Source organism: Cladophialophora yegresii (assembly GCF_000585515.1).
Source record: "Cladophialophora yegresii CBS 114405 chromosome Unknown aczIN-supercont1.3, whole genome shotgun sequence".
NCBI classification, from domain to species: domain Eukaryota; kingdom Fungi; phylum Ascomycota; class Eurotiomycetes; order Chaetothyriales; family Herpotrichiellaceae; genus Cladophialophora; species Cladophialophora yegresii.
In genome coordinates, this window is record NW_006913047.1 from 194777 (window position 1) to 211794 (window position 17018).

General features: G+C 54.1%; 4 protein-coding genes across 4 annotated transcripts; 2 read left to right on the forward strand and 2 right to left on the reverse strand.

Moving 5' to 3' along the window:
* Positions 1 to 308: 308 nt before the first annotated feature.
* On the reverse strand, positions 309 to 2436 carry A1O7_03776 (uncharacterized protein; the record flags this gene model as incomplete). The annotated part of the gene is made up of 2 exons (XM_007757793.1): positions 309 to 1142; positions 1258 to 2436. The coding sequence occupies 2 exons, from the start codon at positions 2434 to 2436 to the stop codon at positions 309 to 311; spliced, it is 2013 nt and encodes a 670-aa protein (XP_007755983.1).
* A 2506-nt stretch (positions 2437 to 4942) lies between these two features.
* A1O7_03777 (uncharacterized protein) lies at positions 4943 to 7789 on the forward strand (the record flags this gene model as incomplete). The annotated part of the gene is made up of 1 exon (XM_007757794.1): positions 4943 to 7789. The coding sequence occupies one exon, from the start codon at positions 4943 to 4945 to the stop codon at positions 7787 to 7789; it is 2847 nt and encodes a 948-aa protein (XP_007755984.1).
* Positions 7790 to 10100: 2311 nt separating this feature from the next.
* On the reverse strand, positions 10101 to 11696 carry A1O7_03778 (DnaJ like subfamily C member 3; the record flags this gene model as incomplete). Its single annotated transcript, XM_007757795.1, has 1 exon — positions 10101 to 11696. One exon carries the CDS (start codon positions 11694 to 11696, stop codon positions 10101 to 10103), a length of 1596 nt encoding a protein of 531 aa, XP_007755985.1.
* Positions 11697 to 12105: 409 nt separating this feature from the next.
* On the forward strand, positions 12106 to 13503 carry A1O7_03779 (uncharacterized protein; the record flags this gene model as incomplete). The annotated part of the gene is made up of 1 exon (XM_007757796.1): positions 12106 to 13503. The coding sequence occupies one exon, from the start codon at positions 12106 to 12108 to the stop codon at positions 13501 to 13503; it is 1398 nt and encodes a 465-aa protein (XP_007755986.1).
* Positions 13504 to 17018: the final 3515 nt, after the last annotated feature.

Here is a 17018-nt window from a genome sequence, read left to right on the forward strand (position 1 = left end):
TATCCGTCGAGGACCTATCCGATACCCAATCTCATGCTACTCACTCCATGTCACATATGTCATGTCTCGTCATGTACAGTTCTTAGATCGTCCTTGGGACATACTTACAGGGTGTCAATCCGCACACTGAGCAGCAGCGTCAGTGAGATACACAGTCAAGAATCGCGTCGGACACTGCTTCATGGCGTCTCTCATCACTTCAGTGCATCTCCACCAGCGTGCCTCACTTGCCGTTGTTGCAGAACACTGCATTGTCGACCGCTATCGTGGCACCTCATGGGTTCCACCAGGCTGGTAATTATGCCAGGTCAGGTCCGGCGCGTGGTAGTGGTCGACTTCTTGGCCGTCTTGGCCTTCTTCAGCACACCGTTCTTGCTTCGAGGTTTATCCTTGGTCTTGGTCGTGGTCGTGGTCCTGGTGCTTGTCTTTCTACCACTGGCTCTGCTTCTTGTTGTGCCTGTGCCAGCGCCTGATCTGCCAGCACGGCCGCGGCCACGGCCTCGCCTCGAAGGCGCCGGAGCGTTGCCGGACCCTCTGAGAGCAGCCGCAGACGATGAGGCTGTCGGTCTCGGCCTGGGTCGTAGGCGCATGTGGTGGGCACTCTCGGTTGGTGGGCCCATGCTTCGAGTATGGGGTCTCGTGCGGATTTGAACTGGTGGTGGTGGTACGGCTCGGCCGTCGTTACCCTTCCTCCTTTTGACGCGAGGTGCAGGTTGCTGCTCCTCTTCTTCTTCTTCTCGAGGTGGTTCCTCGTCGACGACGTTGTCTGGTTGTTGCTCTTCCTCTTGTGGTGGTTCCACTCCGGCAACCCCGTCTGGTTGCTGTTCTTCTTCTTGAGCTGGCTCCTCACCAGTGACCTCGCCTGTTTGCTGGCCTTCATCGGCCGACAGGTCTCCAGCACTGGCGGCGACTCCATTCTCTTGGTCGTCATACTTTCCGGCCAGGCGTCGAACTGCGCGGTCTCGTTCGAGTCGTTCACGTTCAGCTGCCTTGCGGCTCTCGAGAAACTCATGTTCGCGCTGCTGGCGTACATAATCCCGGATGCTCTCTTGTCGGGCGCGCTCGGATTCCTCCACCTCTTCTTGACGTTGTCGGTCTTCGAGTGACTGTTTGCGGCGTACTCGTTCCGCTTCTCGTTTATCCTGTTCTTTTGTTAGCTACAGTCTGTGCAAATGATGGCACGTACACGGCCCCAATGGTGTGCCAAACGCTTGACAAAGCAAACGCGGGAGGATCGTCAATCAGGGCATGACTTACCAGTCTTTCCGTTCGGCCGCCACCATTGGCTTTTGTTTGACCTTCATTTTCGGTGCCGCCAATTTCTACGAGGTCCTCCTCGTCTACGCTTTGAGGATCCCCTCGGCGTTCACGCTGAAGTCGCTGTCGTTCGGCCTCTTCGTCCCTTTGCCGTAGCTCGCGGTCCATCAGCTCTTGTATATGTGCTGGCATACCCGTATTACGCTCAAGGAGAACCTGTAGATCGGGGTCAACAGTTGTTGTACGAGTAGCTGATGGTGATGCTGAGTGTTCCAAAGACCGTATCGGTGTGCGTTGGGCTTGTAGTGATGTTCTGCCGTCTGCACCGGAGCCAGAATCGCCATGAGCCACGGTCTGCTCTGCATAGGCATCTTGATTGCTTGGGGCATCATCAACCTCCACAGAAGGGATGGGCTTAAGGCAGTCTTGCCACGCGTCGTAGACGATTTGCGCGTTCCAGTTGGAGCGCTCCAAGAGCTGGTCCAACTCATCATCTGGCAGGGCTGGGTAGGCAGCACAGTCGAACATGGCTCGTAGCTCATCTCGGGCTGCAATCCGTCGAAATTCTTCCAGACGATCCTCACGGATTGTCTCTCGGAGTTCGGCAACCTCCCCATGATGATAGATGATGGAGTAGCCGAGCAGCGTTTCCCACTGCGCCAGAGAGAATTGAGGCGCGGTCCGGTCGTCTACCCAACGCCATGCGAATTCAGTACTATGCTGTACTCTTCCAAGAACCAAAAGGCGCCCATTGACATTAGTCTCAGCCCACACGTCGTGGATAAATTCCAGTCCGTCGCCATTACCCATGAAAGGTCTGTAGCGCTGGACGTTGCGAGTTTCGGCTTCAGCTTGAGGTCCGCCTGCCTGTGCCATTTCCTGCGGTGCAGGCTGTTGAGCTGGTGCTTGTTGTGTGGCTTCGTGCAATTCTGTTGCTGCCCTCCCTGGGCTGTCTGAACGGTCTCGGGGCGAGGAAGTAGAGCTTTCTTCGGACTCGCTAGAGCTATTGGACAATCGATTTTCCCTTCGGCCTTGGATATCGGAGCTGCCAGATGGCTGTCGTGGCGGTGAAGGTGGTGGCTCTGCACCTCCACCTGTAGCTGGGCCAATGACCTGCGATGCTTCCTGGGTCTCATCAGCGCGCGGCTCTCTCTGGGCCTCCTCCGACCTGGAGTCCATGGGTTGCGATGCTCCTCCAGAATCAACCGGTTGCGACGTTCCATCTTGTGGCAACCGCGAGTCGGCTTGAGGCTCGGCTTGCGGTACAACTGGGTGACGGTATTGATGGAATTCAAGGGTCCTGTGGTGATAGAAAAACCGGTCAACTTTACAACTTGGGTGGTCGCCGATTTCGTCGTAATGGTTTTGGAGAAGGTCTGTAGGCCGCAAGTCGGCATCCACCCAGTCTTCGGGCCCATCCCAGCGGTTTATCTATTTTTCCTCAGCAAGTCAGTGTCATGATAGGGACAGTTCTAAAAGCCAAAACGATCAAACTTGTCCGGGATAGGGGAACTTACTATGCCAGTTGGTTTTTGGCATTCTTTCACAGTGAAAGGACTGACAAGCTCCTGGTCGTCGAGGGCATTTTGTCGAGGACTTGTAGGATTCCAATTAGGCATACGAAAAGAAGGGTCTTTCCACGGGATCGAGGGCACATGTACGGTGTAATCGTCCATGGGCCGAAACGAGGTGTCCGCGCCGGTGCGGATGAGCAGTTTGGGTTTGCGCATGATCCGGTTATTCTTGTCAGCATGGACGTCGTAGCGACCGGCATTGTCGGCGCCACAGTGGCGGCATTTGCTTCTGATGTAGACGATCTCGACGGTCGGATTGCATTTGAGGTTGGCCACCTCACCACCCTCAATATGGTACCGGGCCACACCACCCTCATGCCTTGCGCAGACTTGAATGAGGCACGGAGCCTTGAGAACGCGTTGTCTCCTACCATCACAGAGATTTCCAGGGGCAAATTCATCATAATCAGGCCCGGCATCTATAGTCGCCCAAGTCAGTGTCCCCCACAGCTAGACGAAAAGACAGAACCTGGGGTTTGGGACACTTACTTCTGGGCTTCCTACACTCAGTGTATCGGTATTCAAGAACTTTGCACATTTGCACTTTGAAAGACGGACTTACACAATCGTGTGGATAGAGATATGTGGAACAAGATTCTTACTGACGAAGACGAAGGAGAAGGGGGTATATGGTTGACCGAGTCAAGAGCAAACGCCCATAGCTGGGTGTATATGGACCTACGTTCTGATGAGCACATCCGAAAATAACTGACAATGGGCAAAACATCTTTGTGCTCGTTTATGAATAGTGATTGTTGAGACAGTGAAGAACTTTGGGCTGGAGCTTTGCAGAATGGCGAGCGACAATAAAGAGGGGAAAATAGATTCACTGGTGTGACAATGAAGCCATTGTTGAGGGGTGAATAGCGACTAGCTTGTAGCGCAATGTCTAGACAAAGCAACATGGCTCGCATAAGCATCGAATCTGGCGAAAGGGGACATTCGAAGCCGTGTGCCGTGCTTGATGGTTCTGTGCGTACCCATGAAGCGCAGGCTGGAACATAATCAGGAACAAGAGTATGTCGGACGACGCCTGGCGGAGAGGTTGAGGTGAGGTGGGAGTAAGAGAGAGTGACGAAGGTGATGTGGATGATCACGTGACCATGCACTGCTGCCGGTCTGTGCCTCGGCCGACCTGCGAGTCAGCCGGTCTCCACAGCTGCCCTAGCGAGCCTAATAAAAGTGCAGCCTGCGCCCATTGGCTCGACGTGCGTTCTAACGAACTTCGCGAACAATTCGGGTAAGATTCTCCATGCAACTCGCCTGCATCAGGAAGAAGTAAACAGCTGCTCCCGCTTGCGCTCACTTGTGCTGAACTCATTCTTTTCCTGCTCCCACGCTTCTCTTCTCTTCGACTTGGGCTGAGTAGACATAGGCTCTTTCACTTCTCTTCTCGCATTCCTTTGCTCTCTGAGCGCCGTATTGCACCAGATCTCGCAGGACGAGGCTTGGAATGTCCAGATTGGCCAATTTATCGTGTGAATCTCATTGGTAGCAAGCCTCCCTCACCTGTTCGCCAACCCGGGTTCCAAGACCAATAGCATGCCTTACCATTCCATCGGCGTCAGGGTTCCATGACAACATAATTCCTCATGGACGACGCTCACGGCCATCCTCCCTCACCTGCCTACAGCCTCCATTCGCGGTCCCGGTCGATTCCCCCATCCTTGCGCGACTTGCAGCCTAACAATACAACTCCGAAGTCGGCTCCACACACCCACCAACAGCGGCTTTTGCACACTCGTCATGCAAGGTTCTCAGCACAGTCACTATCTGTTAACGGCATCAACGGCGGATTTCCTCAGCTGAACCGGTCCATCGAGCACGAATCCACCTACTTTCCTTCTTCCCGGTTGAACAGGAGGGACGAGAATGACAGGGTTCAGACGAAGGCGGAAGAATTGAGCAATGTTTCTACAGAGTCAGCCATCCTGAACGAGATCTCCAATAGCAACACGTATCGTATACGCGGACTGAAAAGGCGCGCTGCCATTCCGGTTTTTGGGGACTCGCCCGGCAAGCATTCAAATCCGACTTCGGTCTACCAGGACGCTTCCAGCGAGATTCACACGCCCTCTTTTTCTGACTCTGGACGAGGTAATTCGCCTACCATGGGCCTCAGGGAAGTCTCGCTCAACATCCAGAGACCGTCGCCTGGCAAGCGCCGGACACTGAGCCGCAAGCCGTCTTTGGCGAGACCCGCGTTCAATCCGGATGATTACATTGACCACATCGAAAATGAACTACAGACGGTTAAAGACGCCATGGTCTCCCCCACCTCCCATCTGCCATGGAAGGACAAGTTAAAGAAGGCTAAAGAAGAGATTCAGCGACTTAAGAAGGAGCTCGAGTCTACCAAAGCTGCTTTCGAGTACGAACTGCACCAAGCCGTCGAACAGTCTACCGAAACAGAGCTCAAGCTTAAGCGGAAGATTAAGGATCTGGAGGACGACGTCGAACTCAAGCAATCCGTTATCCATGATCTCGAATATGATTGTCAAGAGAAGAGGTTGGATCAAACCGCTCTGGACTCCCTGAAAGCCAGGATCGAAAAGTTGGAAGATGAAAAGCTCAGTCTCGAAGCCACCAACCGCGACATGACCAAGCGCAACGAGGTTTTGACCCAGCTCCTCGCATTGTCACCGACAAAAATTCAGCCCGCTATTGAGCTTGCCACTCCCAGAAGACGAAGCGCCCGTCCTATGTCGTTGATCATCCCAAGAGTTCCTTCGTCTCCAGGGATACGCACATGTCAACCACAGAGCCGACCACAGTCCATACTGGTTTCCCCTGCGATCGCCACCTCTGACTACTTTGGAGCACAGATTCCTTCATCGCCGTTGGCTTTAAGTCCAGGAGATCTCGACGATGCACAATCAATTGACTCGGGGCTCGGCGAGTCCTGTCAACCCATGGCTAGTGGCACTGGTTCAAGGCGATCAACTTTGGCCTCGCATGCGTCAACTAGTCCAAGCATGGATGCTGGGGTTCATACTCGGGCTGAAAGCAGGTCACAAACCATCCTACAACATCCGTCGAAGCGAAGACCTCGAAAGTTCATGCCTGGATCGACGCAACTCAAGCCTCTGCTCCTACCGACCTTTACCGCTGACAGTGGCAACCTCCCTGCGACTTCGCCCTTTGCATCACCAAACCACCCTGTACCTCTTCACTCCAACTCTCAGAAAAATGCATATCGTGTGACACGGATTGAGCAGCCGGCTTTGGATGGATATGACGGGGCAACCTGTTCGAGTCCCGATCCGATCATTGGTCGGCCTGGCCCTGCTTTCCAGAGCTTGGACGAGGTCTTTGCCGAAGACGCAAACAAGTTCCCGCTGGGTGAACTGGAAGAGACTTTGACCAAGCTTTCCTTCTCCAATCAATCAGCACAATACGAAAGTCCGACACGGAATACCGACCTTTTGCCAATTAAACATGACCCAAGCCCTATTGGGCCTCATTCACATCCTGGAATTGATTCCTGGGTGTGGAAGACTATCTCTTCTTATTCGGGCATCGCGGAAGGCGACTCAAAGATTGACGCACCGGGCTCGCTTGAGCTTAGCGAAAATGTTGAAGTTCCACGGCCATTGTTCTCGCGGCATCGGACTGGTGTGCATGGATGCTCGTCATATAATGCATTCCCTGACTCTCCATTACCTCCTCGACAGCGACGGAAGACTAGCTCGAGTCTCGAAGCCTACCAGGCAAACACCAACTGTACAAATGATATGTACACGAATGGCGACCGTCGCACCATCGATTGCCAGGACTTAGAAACGGCAACCTCTAGCTCGAAAGTGAATACCAGCAATCCGCTCAATAGGCACTCCGTCCATCGCGACAGACAGGGCACGGCACGCGCACGCAATCCGCTTGAGATACTACAGCATCGCGGAGTAGGGACAAGACCCTTGGCGGCTTTGACTATCCAGACGGTTTATGCGACTGTGTCACGGTACACCTCCTACGTTCAAGGCTTCAAGCGAGACCCTCTGGCTCTGGCACGACGTGTCATAGCCAATGCCTGGCGCTCAAACTGGCCGGTGTTTGGGAAATTGAGCTGGTGGGTGCTGGGATTGTTCATTGGTCACCGGAGGCCGCCATCGGGCTATTTGGATTGGAATTGGGAAAGATATGATGGAGAAAGCATCGCGCATCAGCATTGCTATTCCCACGTCAACGATCCTCCGGCGAGCGAACTCCGCACAAGAGCCACACAGGATGCCCTTCCACCAATGACTGGGGCCAGCGGTGAGTCAGGAAGCCGGCCTGACGAATCATCTCCTTCGGCCTCTGCAGCTGCCAAAGAACCAAAAGACGGTTGGGGTCGCTCGCTGTTCCTCTGGGGCAAATTCAGCGTAGCGATCATGCTCGCAGTGGGAGGTGCTCTCGTCAAGGGACCAGCAGAGATGTTGCGCGAGGCCGATGAAAGAAGACGTTCCCGACGAAACAGTCTTGCTACAGAGTCAGATGTTAGTGACGGCCGGCGACATTACAAGCTCAACGATGGGGACAACAAGGTTGTCCGCATTCAGCCGTTGCCAGAGAAGCCGCCAGACGGGAAGCGCAAGGCTCGAAGCTTCAGTTCTCCGCCAACATCGCCAGAGACCCATCATCGAACACATTATGTCACCAGTCCGCATGCGTCTGACGAGCATGCCGTCCTGACACGAGCACACCAAGAAACTTGCGGACCGACTTTGCCGGCCGAACCATCGGACTCGGATGACAACACGTTGAAGCCAGCTAGAAGCGAGCGCAAAGCAGTGGGCTCACTTTTCCATCCGCTTGACGATATCGAGACCGGAGCTGACAGTAGTCTGGCCCAGCTGTCCATGCTGACTCTCAGAGCTGCAGCGTGTTGTGATCGGATAGCTCAGAGCACGTCAGGTTCCACTTGGAGTACAACAACTGCGGTACCTAGTGGTCGCCCCCCCGAGTCGGTAGAGTGAGGACGCGGTCTGAAGAAGGAAGACAGAGAAGAGGTTACTGCACAGAGATGAAGATGCACTTTTGTACGATTAACGATATTACGAGGTTAACCCTTGACTACATTGCATTGCATAGCGATTGTATTACATGGCACCACACTGCCTGTATCATTTGTATTCTTACGGTGGAGAAACTTTGCGCATACCAGAGATGAGGTGATGAGTGAGATGACGGGAACGAATGAGACGTGTGACGGCCGTTGAACAGAGAGAAGACATAGGCCTGACCCCCGATAGGCAGAATCCAATCCAGTCAAATGGTGTTGACGAAGCATGTTCTACACACAAGCGAAGGGAGACTTCGTGGATCGTTGTCCAGAGCCCACATATGTCGTGGTTGTCCCATGCGCCCAGTCATCAGGCAGGCGATCAAGCCGCTCGTGATGACTAGTGAGGAGGGGACACAGTCTTTTCCGGTCACACGAGAGCCTTGTGGTAAGGTCCCAAGCGCCTGCGTACACGAACAGAACAGAGCAGAGCAGCACCCGCCGACGTAAGACGAGAGCCCGAGGGCGAGCTGTCAAGAAGACCAGCTCGGTTCTCCTGTCTACTGTATAGTTTCACCAATTACCACGACACTGGCAGACCTCAACCTTGCATAGCGGCCTCGATTTTCACAACATGACAGTAGTCCTCGTGCAACCAGTGGTGGCAAATCGCAGTCTCGCACAACGCAGCACAGCACGAGCGGCAGGAGATCGTCCCTCCACTCGTTCTCAACACTGCCAACTACGCTGAAACTTCGTCTGAGGACTGTCCCCGAGTCCCTCGACATCGGAACTCGCAAGTACACGGAATAGCAAACATCCGAGAATGACCCTTTGACGAGCACATCCTATACAATGAGACGTGTGGTGTAATTATAGCGAGCCCCAACTATGACAGGCAAGCGTCAATGTCAATGTCAATGTCTTTGTCTCAAACCCTAAGTTCTCATGACTCGACTCCTGCAGCAAGGACAAGGCCACATGGGCGGCACGGGCGGGAGTTTCGCTGGAGTGAACCCTTGTCGTCGGTCCAGGGGATGCCTGAGATACGGAGTAGAGTATTTCCCTTTCTAGCATTGCATTCCTGCAGGTCGAGGAGAAGACGCAACAGCGAAGGTCCGGGCCTGTGGCATGAGCGGCAGCGCTTTGGTGAGTCCGTGATGAGATGGGCGCTGGTCGTCGTGAACCTGGCACGCCTGGCTCATGTGAAGCCCGCCACCAGCAGAAGGTCGACGGGGGAAACTGTCCTCGCGGTACGGAGTAGTATCATGGACCATGAAGCCTGGGCGGAATGTCCGGCATATTGTCCGGCATATGAAAGTCGCTGCAAGTACTCGTGTCTCCCGCCGCGCTGCCACACACAGGTACGTTCATTATTCTCGTCCCTTTTGAATTGACGTCGCTTACTACGGAGTACTAACGTACATCAGAAACAGCTGGTGTCGAGCGTTTCACCACCCGTCAAGCTACTAGCGTACTCATATCTGCATCTCGTGCCTCATTGGCGGGAGAGACGAGGCGAGGCGTTCAGCCCTGTTTGACAAGAGCGCAAATCTGCAGTAATTAGTCAAGTGTGGACTACGAGGTACGAGGTACACAACGCCGGCGTCCCGACTACCGAGCGACTGTATTCTCCCAGGCAGTTAGACGCAAATCCATCCCCGGGTTGATCAAGATCGTGCAGGGGGACGCAGGCTGGGCTGGGCTAGTCGAAAGCTGCACCATGCATACTCCAGTACCCCCTATGCAGGAAGACCTTTCCGTGGTGTTCTTACTGTTTCAGGAGGACTGTCTACATAGCTCCACCAGCTCGAAGACTTGAATGATCTAACTCAGGCTGTTCGGTGATGTTATTGCATGAGTTACCCCATGGGCTAGGCATGACACTGGCACCATACGTGAGTCTTTAGGATGTTTGTGCACTCAAGCCTGGCGAGGTTGAACTTCTCGCTGTGGACTTCTACTGCCGTTGTTATATTGGGCTCAACGGTCGCGCAGAGAGACTTTGACAGGCTGTGATAGGGATATGGCCGGTCCGCATGAGACACGCATCGCTATCGCAGAGGAGGTCGACTCGTGTCAAGGCTGGCACCCCAAAGGGAGAGGTGCTTTCCGCCTTTGGTACTATGGCAAATCTTGCCGCCGAGGTGGCTTGCAATCAAAAAGTATAATTGCGAAAGAGCACGAGAAACGGCTAAATCTTCAGAGACATGGGGTATCAATTCGTAAAAACCAAGGCACATGCATGATACACAAGGTCGTGAAACAGACCAGATATCTTGCGGCTATCCGAAAGGGAACCCGCCAAACGGATTTCCCCCTGTCGAGAACTTGAACTGTCGTTGCCCACCACCACCGCCTTGCTGGAAGAAAAATTGCTGGCCACCTTGCCCAAAGGGACTCCCCTGGAAAGGATTCCCTCCTTGCCTGGCCATGGGATCGTTCGGGTCTTCCCCGTTGTCGAACTTGGCTTTCAACTCGGGGTCGCTGAGCACTTCGTACGCCTCGTTGACAGCCGTCATTTTCTTCTCGGCTTCCTCCTTCGGAACCCCCTTGGCGGCAGCCTTGTCTGGATGATAGTTCTTCGTGGCTGTGCGATAGGCCTTCTTGATCGTCGCTTCGTCGGCGTCGCGCGACACTCCGAGAATCTTGTAGTAGTCCTTGTTCTTGCTCCTCTTCAAGGCCACCTGCGCTTCATGCAGTTTTGAGTTGATTGCGTTTTGGCTTTCCGGGTGATTGTCTCTCGCTGTGTTGAGCGTGGCGATGGCGGCATCGTACTCCTCGGCGTCCATCTGTTTTTGAGCTTGGTACAGAAGGCCCTGAAGGGAGTTGGAGTCGATGCGCAGCACCTCGGGGCAGTATTTGCCGGCCTTGGCCAGGTTGTTCATCGTCATGTACGCCTCGCAGGTCTTCTCGAGCATGTGGGTGTACAAGTTGGAGGGTGCTTTGGCATGAATATTTCCTGTGGACCGGTGCGACTCAATATTGGATTTGAGATCGGATAGTAAACCAGCTTCATCGGCAGTGCCCTTGCCCACCAACAACTTGGTCGCAGAGTTGAACTGCTTCCCGTCAAACAGCACCTGGACCTCATCGACTTGCTTTAAGATGGTCTTTTCTTCTCGGAAGAGCTTCTTGCACGGCTTCGAGTCCGGGTCGGAATGCAAGCATTTCTTGATCTGGTCCAGCCCCAGTTTCGTGTCTCCCAGGCTGTAGAATAACATGGCCGATATTTGCAGATGGGGTTCAACATGGCCTGGGTGAATTTGCAGGACATGCTGCAGATCGCTGAGAGCCTCCTGCACTTCACCACGTTCGAGTCGGCATCGTGCACGTAGTTGCCGTAGAGAGAGGGCCGTGCCCGCGGTCATGATGGCTATCCCAGCCTGATTAATGCACGTCTCCCAGTCTTGTCTCTTCTCTGCTTCGGCCGCGAGGTATGCGGCACCCTCGGCTTCCTCTAGTTGTGCCAAATCCGCCAGACCTCTATCCCCCAATGCACTGTAATCCGCCTTGGCCGCGGCCCAATCCGCGTTCTTCGCTCTGATCTTCGCTCTCTGCAACAGTGCCCCCTCAAACCCGGGTTTTAATTTTAATACATGGTCGAAGTCTGCGCTGGCCTGCGCATTCCGTCCCAAGGACAGATAGGTAATGCCTCGTTGGAAATGAGTGAGGTAGTCGGAGGAGTCTTTGGAGATGGCCGCATCAAAGTAGACGAGGGCGTCGCTGTTGGCTCCGCGGGCTCGGGCGGCCTTCCCGGACGCAATCAAGGACGACGCTGACGCATCGGAGGGGATCTCGAGGGCTTCGATGGCACAAAGAGAACCGAGACAGAGGCCTAACAGGGTCAGAAGGCCGAGTCGCTGGATCCCAAGAATCATGGTTGCATAGCAAGGCAGTCGCCCACGCAGGTGTTTTACAGAAGGACACAAAGAAATCTACTGCGGTAGTATACAGATGTGAAGAAGAAGAATCAAGGGAACAAAGAGCGTGAGACGAGATGCGGGGCGTCGCTGTCACTTCGTCGTCGGTAAGAATGTGAATTCAAGTCAATTCAACATTCTGGCCTTTTCTGAGCCACGCCACAGCCGACAATGATTGGCTGATGACGGCGATCCACGTCGACAACTCAACACCGGCCAGGACTGACGGACTGACTGACTGACTGACTGACTGACTGACTTCGGGCTCAGGGCCAAGTGAACTCAACGTGAACGGGGTTCGCTGACATGACCATAACAAATCTTGCCCAAAGATGCGCATCTTCCCTTTGACCATGATTCCATCACAATGCCCTCAGCCATAGACAAAGCAACGATGACGTCCACCGCCGTCCTCCCAGAAGGCTCACCGCACCGTTCGCGCCGAGCCTCGTTGAAGGTTCTTAATCGCAACATCCATCAAGTGGTATTGGGGGATCTGCTCTTTGATGCATGGTATTACTCGCCTTATCCGGACAACATTATCCTTCAGCAAGCTGGACTGGGAAATGGCTCAGTCACCTCGGGTTCGGAATCGAGAAACGGCCATGGCTATGGCCATGGGCTTCACGGACACCACAGCGGACAACACAGCTCGCTGAGAGCAGAAGAACCGGTGTGCCCTGTCCTCTACGTCTGTCCGCGTTGTTTCCGTTACACGCCTGTTCAGCAACACTTGCCCCAGCACCTCGCTCACCACCGCCTCCTGCGCGCGTCGGGCCAAGAACCCAACCAACCAGTGCCGGAATCGGCTTTCAAAGTCTACGAATGGGAAGGCTACGCCGTCTGGGAAATCGAAGGCGAAAAGGAGAAATTGTACTGCCAGAACCTGTCGCTGTTTGGCAAATTGTTCCTCGAGCAGAAGAGCGTCTTCTTTGATACGGGCGGCTTCAAATACTACGTCTTGACGTATACCAAGCAGGCGCACACGCCGTCTCCGGCACCGGCAAAGACACGGGGCCGGACTCGGAGCTCATCTACAAACGCAGGCGACGAAGATGACATTCTTTATCAGACTCGCGTACTTGGGTTTTTCTCAAAAGAAAACCTCTCTTGGGATGCCAACAATCTAGCATGCATCTTGATCTTCCCTCCCTTCCAGCACCGTCAACTGGGCCAGTTGCTGATGGCTGTGTCTTACAAGCTCAGCGGATGGGAGTGGGAAGGCGGAGTGATTGGAGGCCCTGAGAAGCCCTTGAGCACCATGGGTAGGAAATCATACCTGAGGTTCTGGTCCGAACGCATTGCCCGATTCATCATGGGTCAGAGTGCCGACGCCGATGCGAGAAGAGTGTTTGATACCGCCAACGGTAGGAGCAGAAAAACCGTCCAGCCGAAAAAGGAAGAGATGACGGTCAAGGAGATTGGTGATCGAACTGGCATGTTGGCTGAGGATGTCGTTGCTGCCCTCACGGAAATGGGGATCTGTAAGTTGATGCTGCCGAGGCGAACACACACCAAGACATTGCCGAGTGAGGCGAACGGTACCGCCGCAGCGTCTCAGGCTCCAGTCGCCGAAGCCGACTCCGACGAATTGGCCACGATGATCGTCCATCGCTCCAAAGTGGTGGAGTGGGCGGAGAAGAACGGGGTCGACCTGGTCAGTCCGGTTAAAGAGGAAGGATTCTTGGGCGAGTGGGCTTTGAGTGATCTCGCCGACTCGGAGCAAAGCGGAAAAGGCTCTTCTGCAGAAGAGAGCGACGCCTGAGGATGCAATCATTGTTCGCACCACTGTGAATACAGAATATCAAGATTCTTGCAGCGGATTTCGTGTCTGCTAGGGAAGCTGGCGGAGTTTCGAAGTACGAAGCGCTGCCTGGTTCATCAGCATCATGGGAGATTCTGAACGAGCTCATGGACGCCCAGTATACCACAGTATCGTACGCGGTAGTAGTGCGGGATTGGGGGCGATGAAGTCCGCATCACCACCGACATCCGTCGAGCCCGTGCAATGGGTTTGAGAACTTGCTGGTTCTGCAACCGCAGGACGGGGAAGTGTGACGGGGAGAGATGGGCCATGGCACAAGGTCTGAATCCTATCCCCAATAGATGTTGGGATCTGCGCCGTTTGTTTTGTTTTCAGCATTCGATCAACAAGGCGATCACCTTTCTGAGCGTAGTGTGACGATATTGGCAACGGATTAGCCTGGTCTCCGGGATCCTGCGAACTCTCATCCCCTGCTAGGGTTTGGGTAGCAGCACCGTGCGGCCGGGACAACAGTACCTCGTACCCATAATTCCAGTTGATCATAGTTCATCAATAGCAGGGTGTAAAACGGCCGCTAAGGTGCAAACGTTCTGATCGTCTCGCTTCCGGGGCGAAGGACAACGGTCGTTCGGCATCCTCAGCTATCAGTACGAGTACACAATATTATTACGAGTGCTCTCGGGTCAAGCAAGCGGAGAGCTGTACAGGCCGTGAGCAGCGTGCCGCGTTGTGTGGGAGATATCCAGCCGCGAGTAGCACAAGACTGAACAGATGACGCCCAGTCACAAGCCACAAGCCTCGGAATCTCGCCTGTTCCACCAGTTTCTTGGAATTTTCGAGGTTCCTCAAGTAACTCGTACCCCCTCGGCCGGTGACCCCCCGGGTTCTTCAGGTTATCTTTTGAATCATGTTGCCCACAAGGATAACTTCTCTGATTCCCGCCGTTTTCAGAATGCCAGCTGCGTGATGAAAATGATAAGAAGATTGCTCGCTTGTGGCGGGAGTGTTGCAGCCAGGCTCCTGCAGACGTCACTGAACTTGAGACGGTCTCGAAACCACAGGAAGTCTAAGTCATGTGTCCGTAGGATTCGGGCCAGACATAGCGAAGCAGGTATTCCGTGCCGGTAGAGTTGCAGTCCTGTCGAGAGTCGTCCTGGGTGCCCTCGGCTACTGAAGCATCTGTGAGCCTTGAGACTTCAAAGAACTTGACCACAGTACCAGGTAGCCCACCTTCCCAGAATACGGAGTACACAACACGCCAACGTACTCCGTAGTCTGCAAATAGTGCGCCGCGGCAGTCGGGCGGCGGGCCTCTCGGCGATATTGTTACGCGCAGGGTTGCGATTTGCCTGTTGGGTGCCTGTTACCCCTGCATTTATTGCACGTCTTGGAGGATGCTTTCAGGCAGCCGGGACCAGGGTAGGGACTTCCGTGCGAAACCGAGTCCAGGATAGTGCGGCGCAGGAACGTTGAGGCCCCTTGCAAGCGTGGAAGGACTTTAGCCAAGACGAGTTGCGAGCACAGTACTGACACTGACTCTTTGGTGAAAATCCTGCGTGGGACGCTCCTCTCAAGGGACTGGAAGCTGGTGCCCCTCAATAATGCGACCAGACAGCCACTTGGACGTCATCGTCAGGTGAATCAGGGGACAGATTTTCACGCTCGATACCTCAGCTCCTCAGCCATCTTCGTCTACTGTGTTACGCAATATTGAGAAGCCCAGTTGTGGCTGGTTGGTGCCTTACTGGAAGTGACGGGGCACGAGTGCATCACAGCCACCACGAGGGTGAAAAGATCCCTGGTCACGATGAACGAAGAAGGGTTCAGGAAGTGCTGGTACACGCGGCAGTGAGGGCATCATCCCACATGAGTGCCCAGCAGTTCTGTGTGAGCAAACAGCTCTGTGTTGAGTAGACTCGTTCTAGCCTAGTCAGGTAGCATTCAACGGTGCCAGTGGAGAGATGATGAAAGTGATGGGGCTGATTCCGTTCGTGCTTCACAGGACCGTTGGATTTTGTGAAGGCTAAGGCTGGGTGAGGCTAGAGCCGAAAATTGAGCCTGAATCCGAGTGGATGGCAGCGTGGAAAGGGGCCTTAGGCTACGAGTCGCGTGTTAGCGAACCAATATTGCGGCTCGTGCTTCGACGGGGAGGGCGGAGCGAGTCTCTAGGGCTTCACTGGCTTGAACATTCCAACGGCCAGAACCTCTACAGTAATCAGTACACAGGAAACTGGAAGAGGACCTAAGTACTGGGCAGAGCTTGCCTCCAGAAGATGGTGACAGTCAGGATAGACCCAGCTAAGACGAAGAAGACAGCCCGAACTTGACGTGAAATGTGAGAACCGAACTTGACGTGAAATGTGAGAACCTGCCAAGGGCAACTTGTATCAGATTCGAACTGTCATGAACGCGGCCAGACTGATAACCGTAAAGAGAAAGCCACACGGCAGGTCAACCCGAGATTCTGCGCGCAATGGGGAACGAGAGGTTTGACATCAGATAAGGCATTGAACGGAAGACACGGGATGGAAAAGGGAGCAAACCCAGCACGACGCGTTTGCTGCTGAGCGATGAGTCTTGTGCTGCGAGACACGGGTCTCGAGATGCTCATGGCCAGTACGAGTACTCGTAACCGGACCATATCGACGTGTCCCAAATCTCTGGTTGTGGTTGAGAAGAGATTCGAGTCATTTCACTTTCCCATCACGGTGCAATAACTTGCCCAGAAAACCAAAAGCAGTGCAAGTCGCCCGGGAGAAGGCAGAGCTATTGGTGCTGTCGGGCACCTATAAGCTAAGCCGAGAGGATAAACACCCTTGCTGTGTTAGCGGCAGGCCCATGCCTAACCCCTGCCGCAGCAGTCAAATCCGGCCCAGTCACCATCCGGAACGTCTCCACAACACCAGCATCTCGCATTTTCACAGTTCCCGTGGTTAGCGTCTGCTGGCTACTTCACTGACCCAAAGTCCCTGCTGCAGGTTCTTCTCGACACTCAAGAACCAAGATTCGAGTCTCGAGCCACGAAGACTCACTCTTTTGCATACCCCGGAGATCGGTCTCAGCAACACCAAAACACCACATCGAGTGGACAAAGCAGGGCCGATCCGCTGGACCACGCCAACCTCTCACTCACTTGCACACTCTCTGTGTACCATCAATCATACACAGACACTCTGAACGGTGCCATTTGTCCCTCATTAGCCTCTATCGATTGTCGATCTCTCCCTTCGAGCAGCCTTCATTTCACAATTCCTAGGGGACCGCCGTTTTAGCCTTCAATCAATCCTGACCTGTCAACTTTTTGTTATTGATTTGGGCAAACTCACCTGGGCAAACTCTCACGATACTTCCCGGCTTGGGACGTCGCACGGTGCACGACTTTCGCGTCTCAAGTCCCTGAATTCGCGTCCGATTCTTCACCATCTCACAGCACTCGCTCCTTGACAAATCTCGCATGTTGTAAGCAACTGGCCCAGGAGCAGGTAGTACAGACACATCGGCGCCAACCTCAAGAG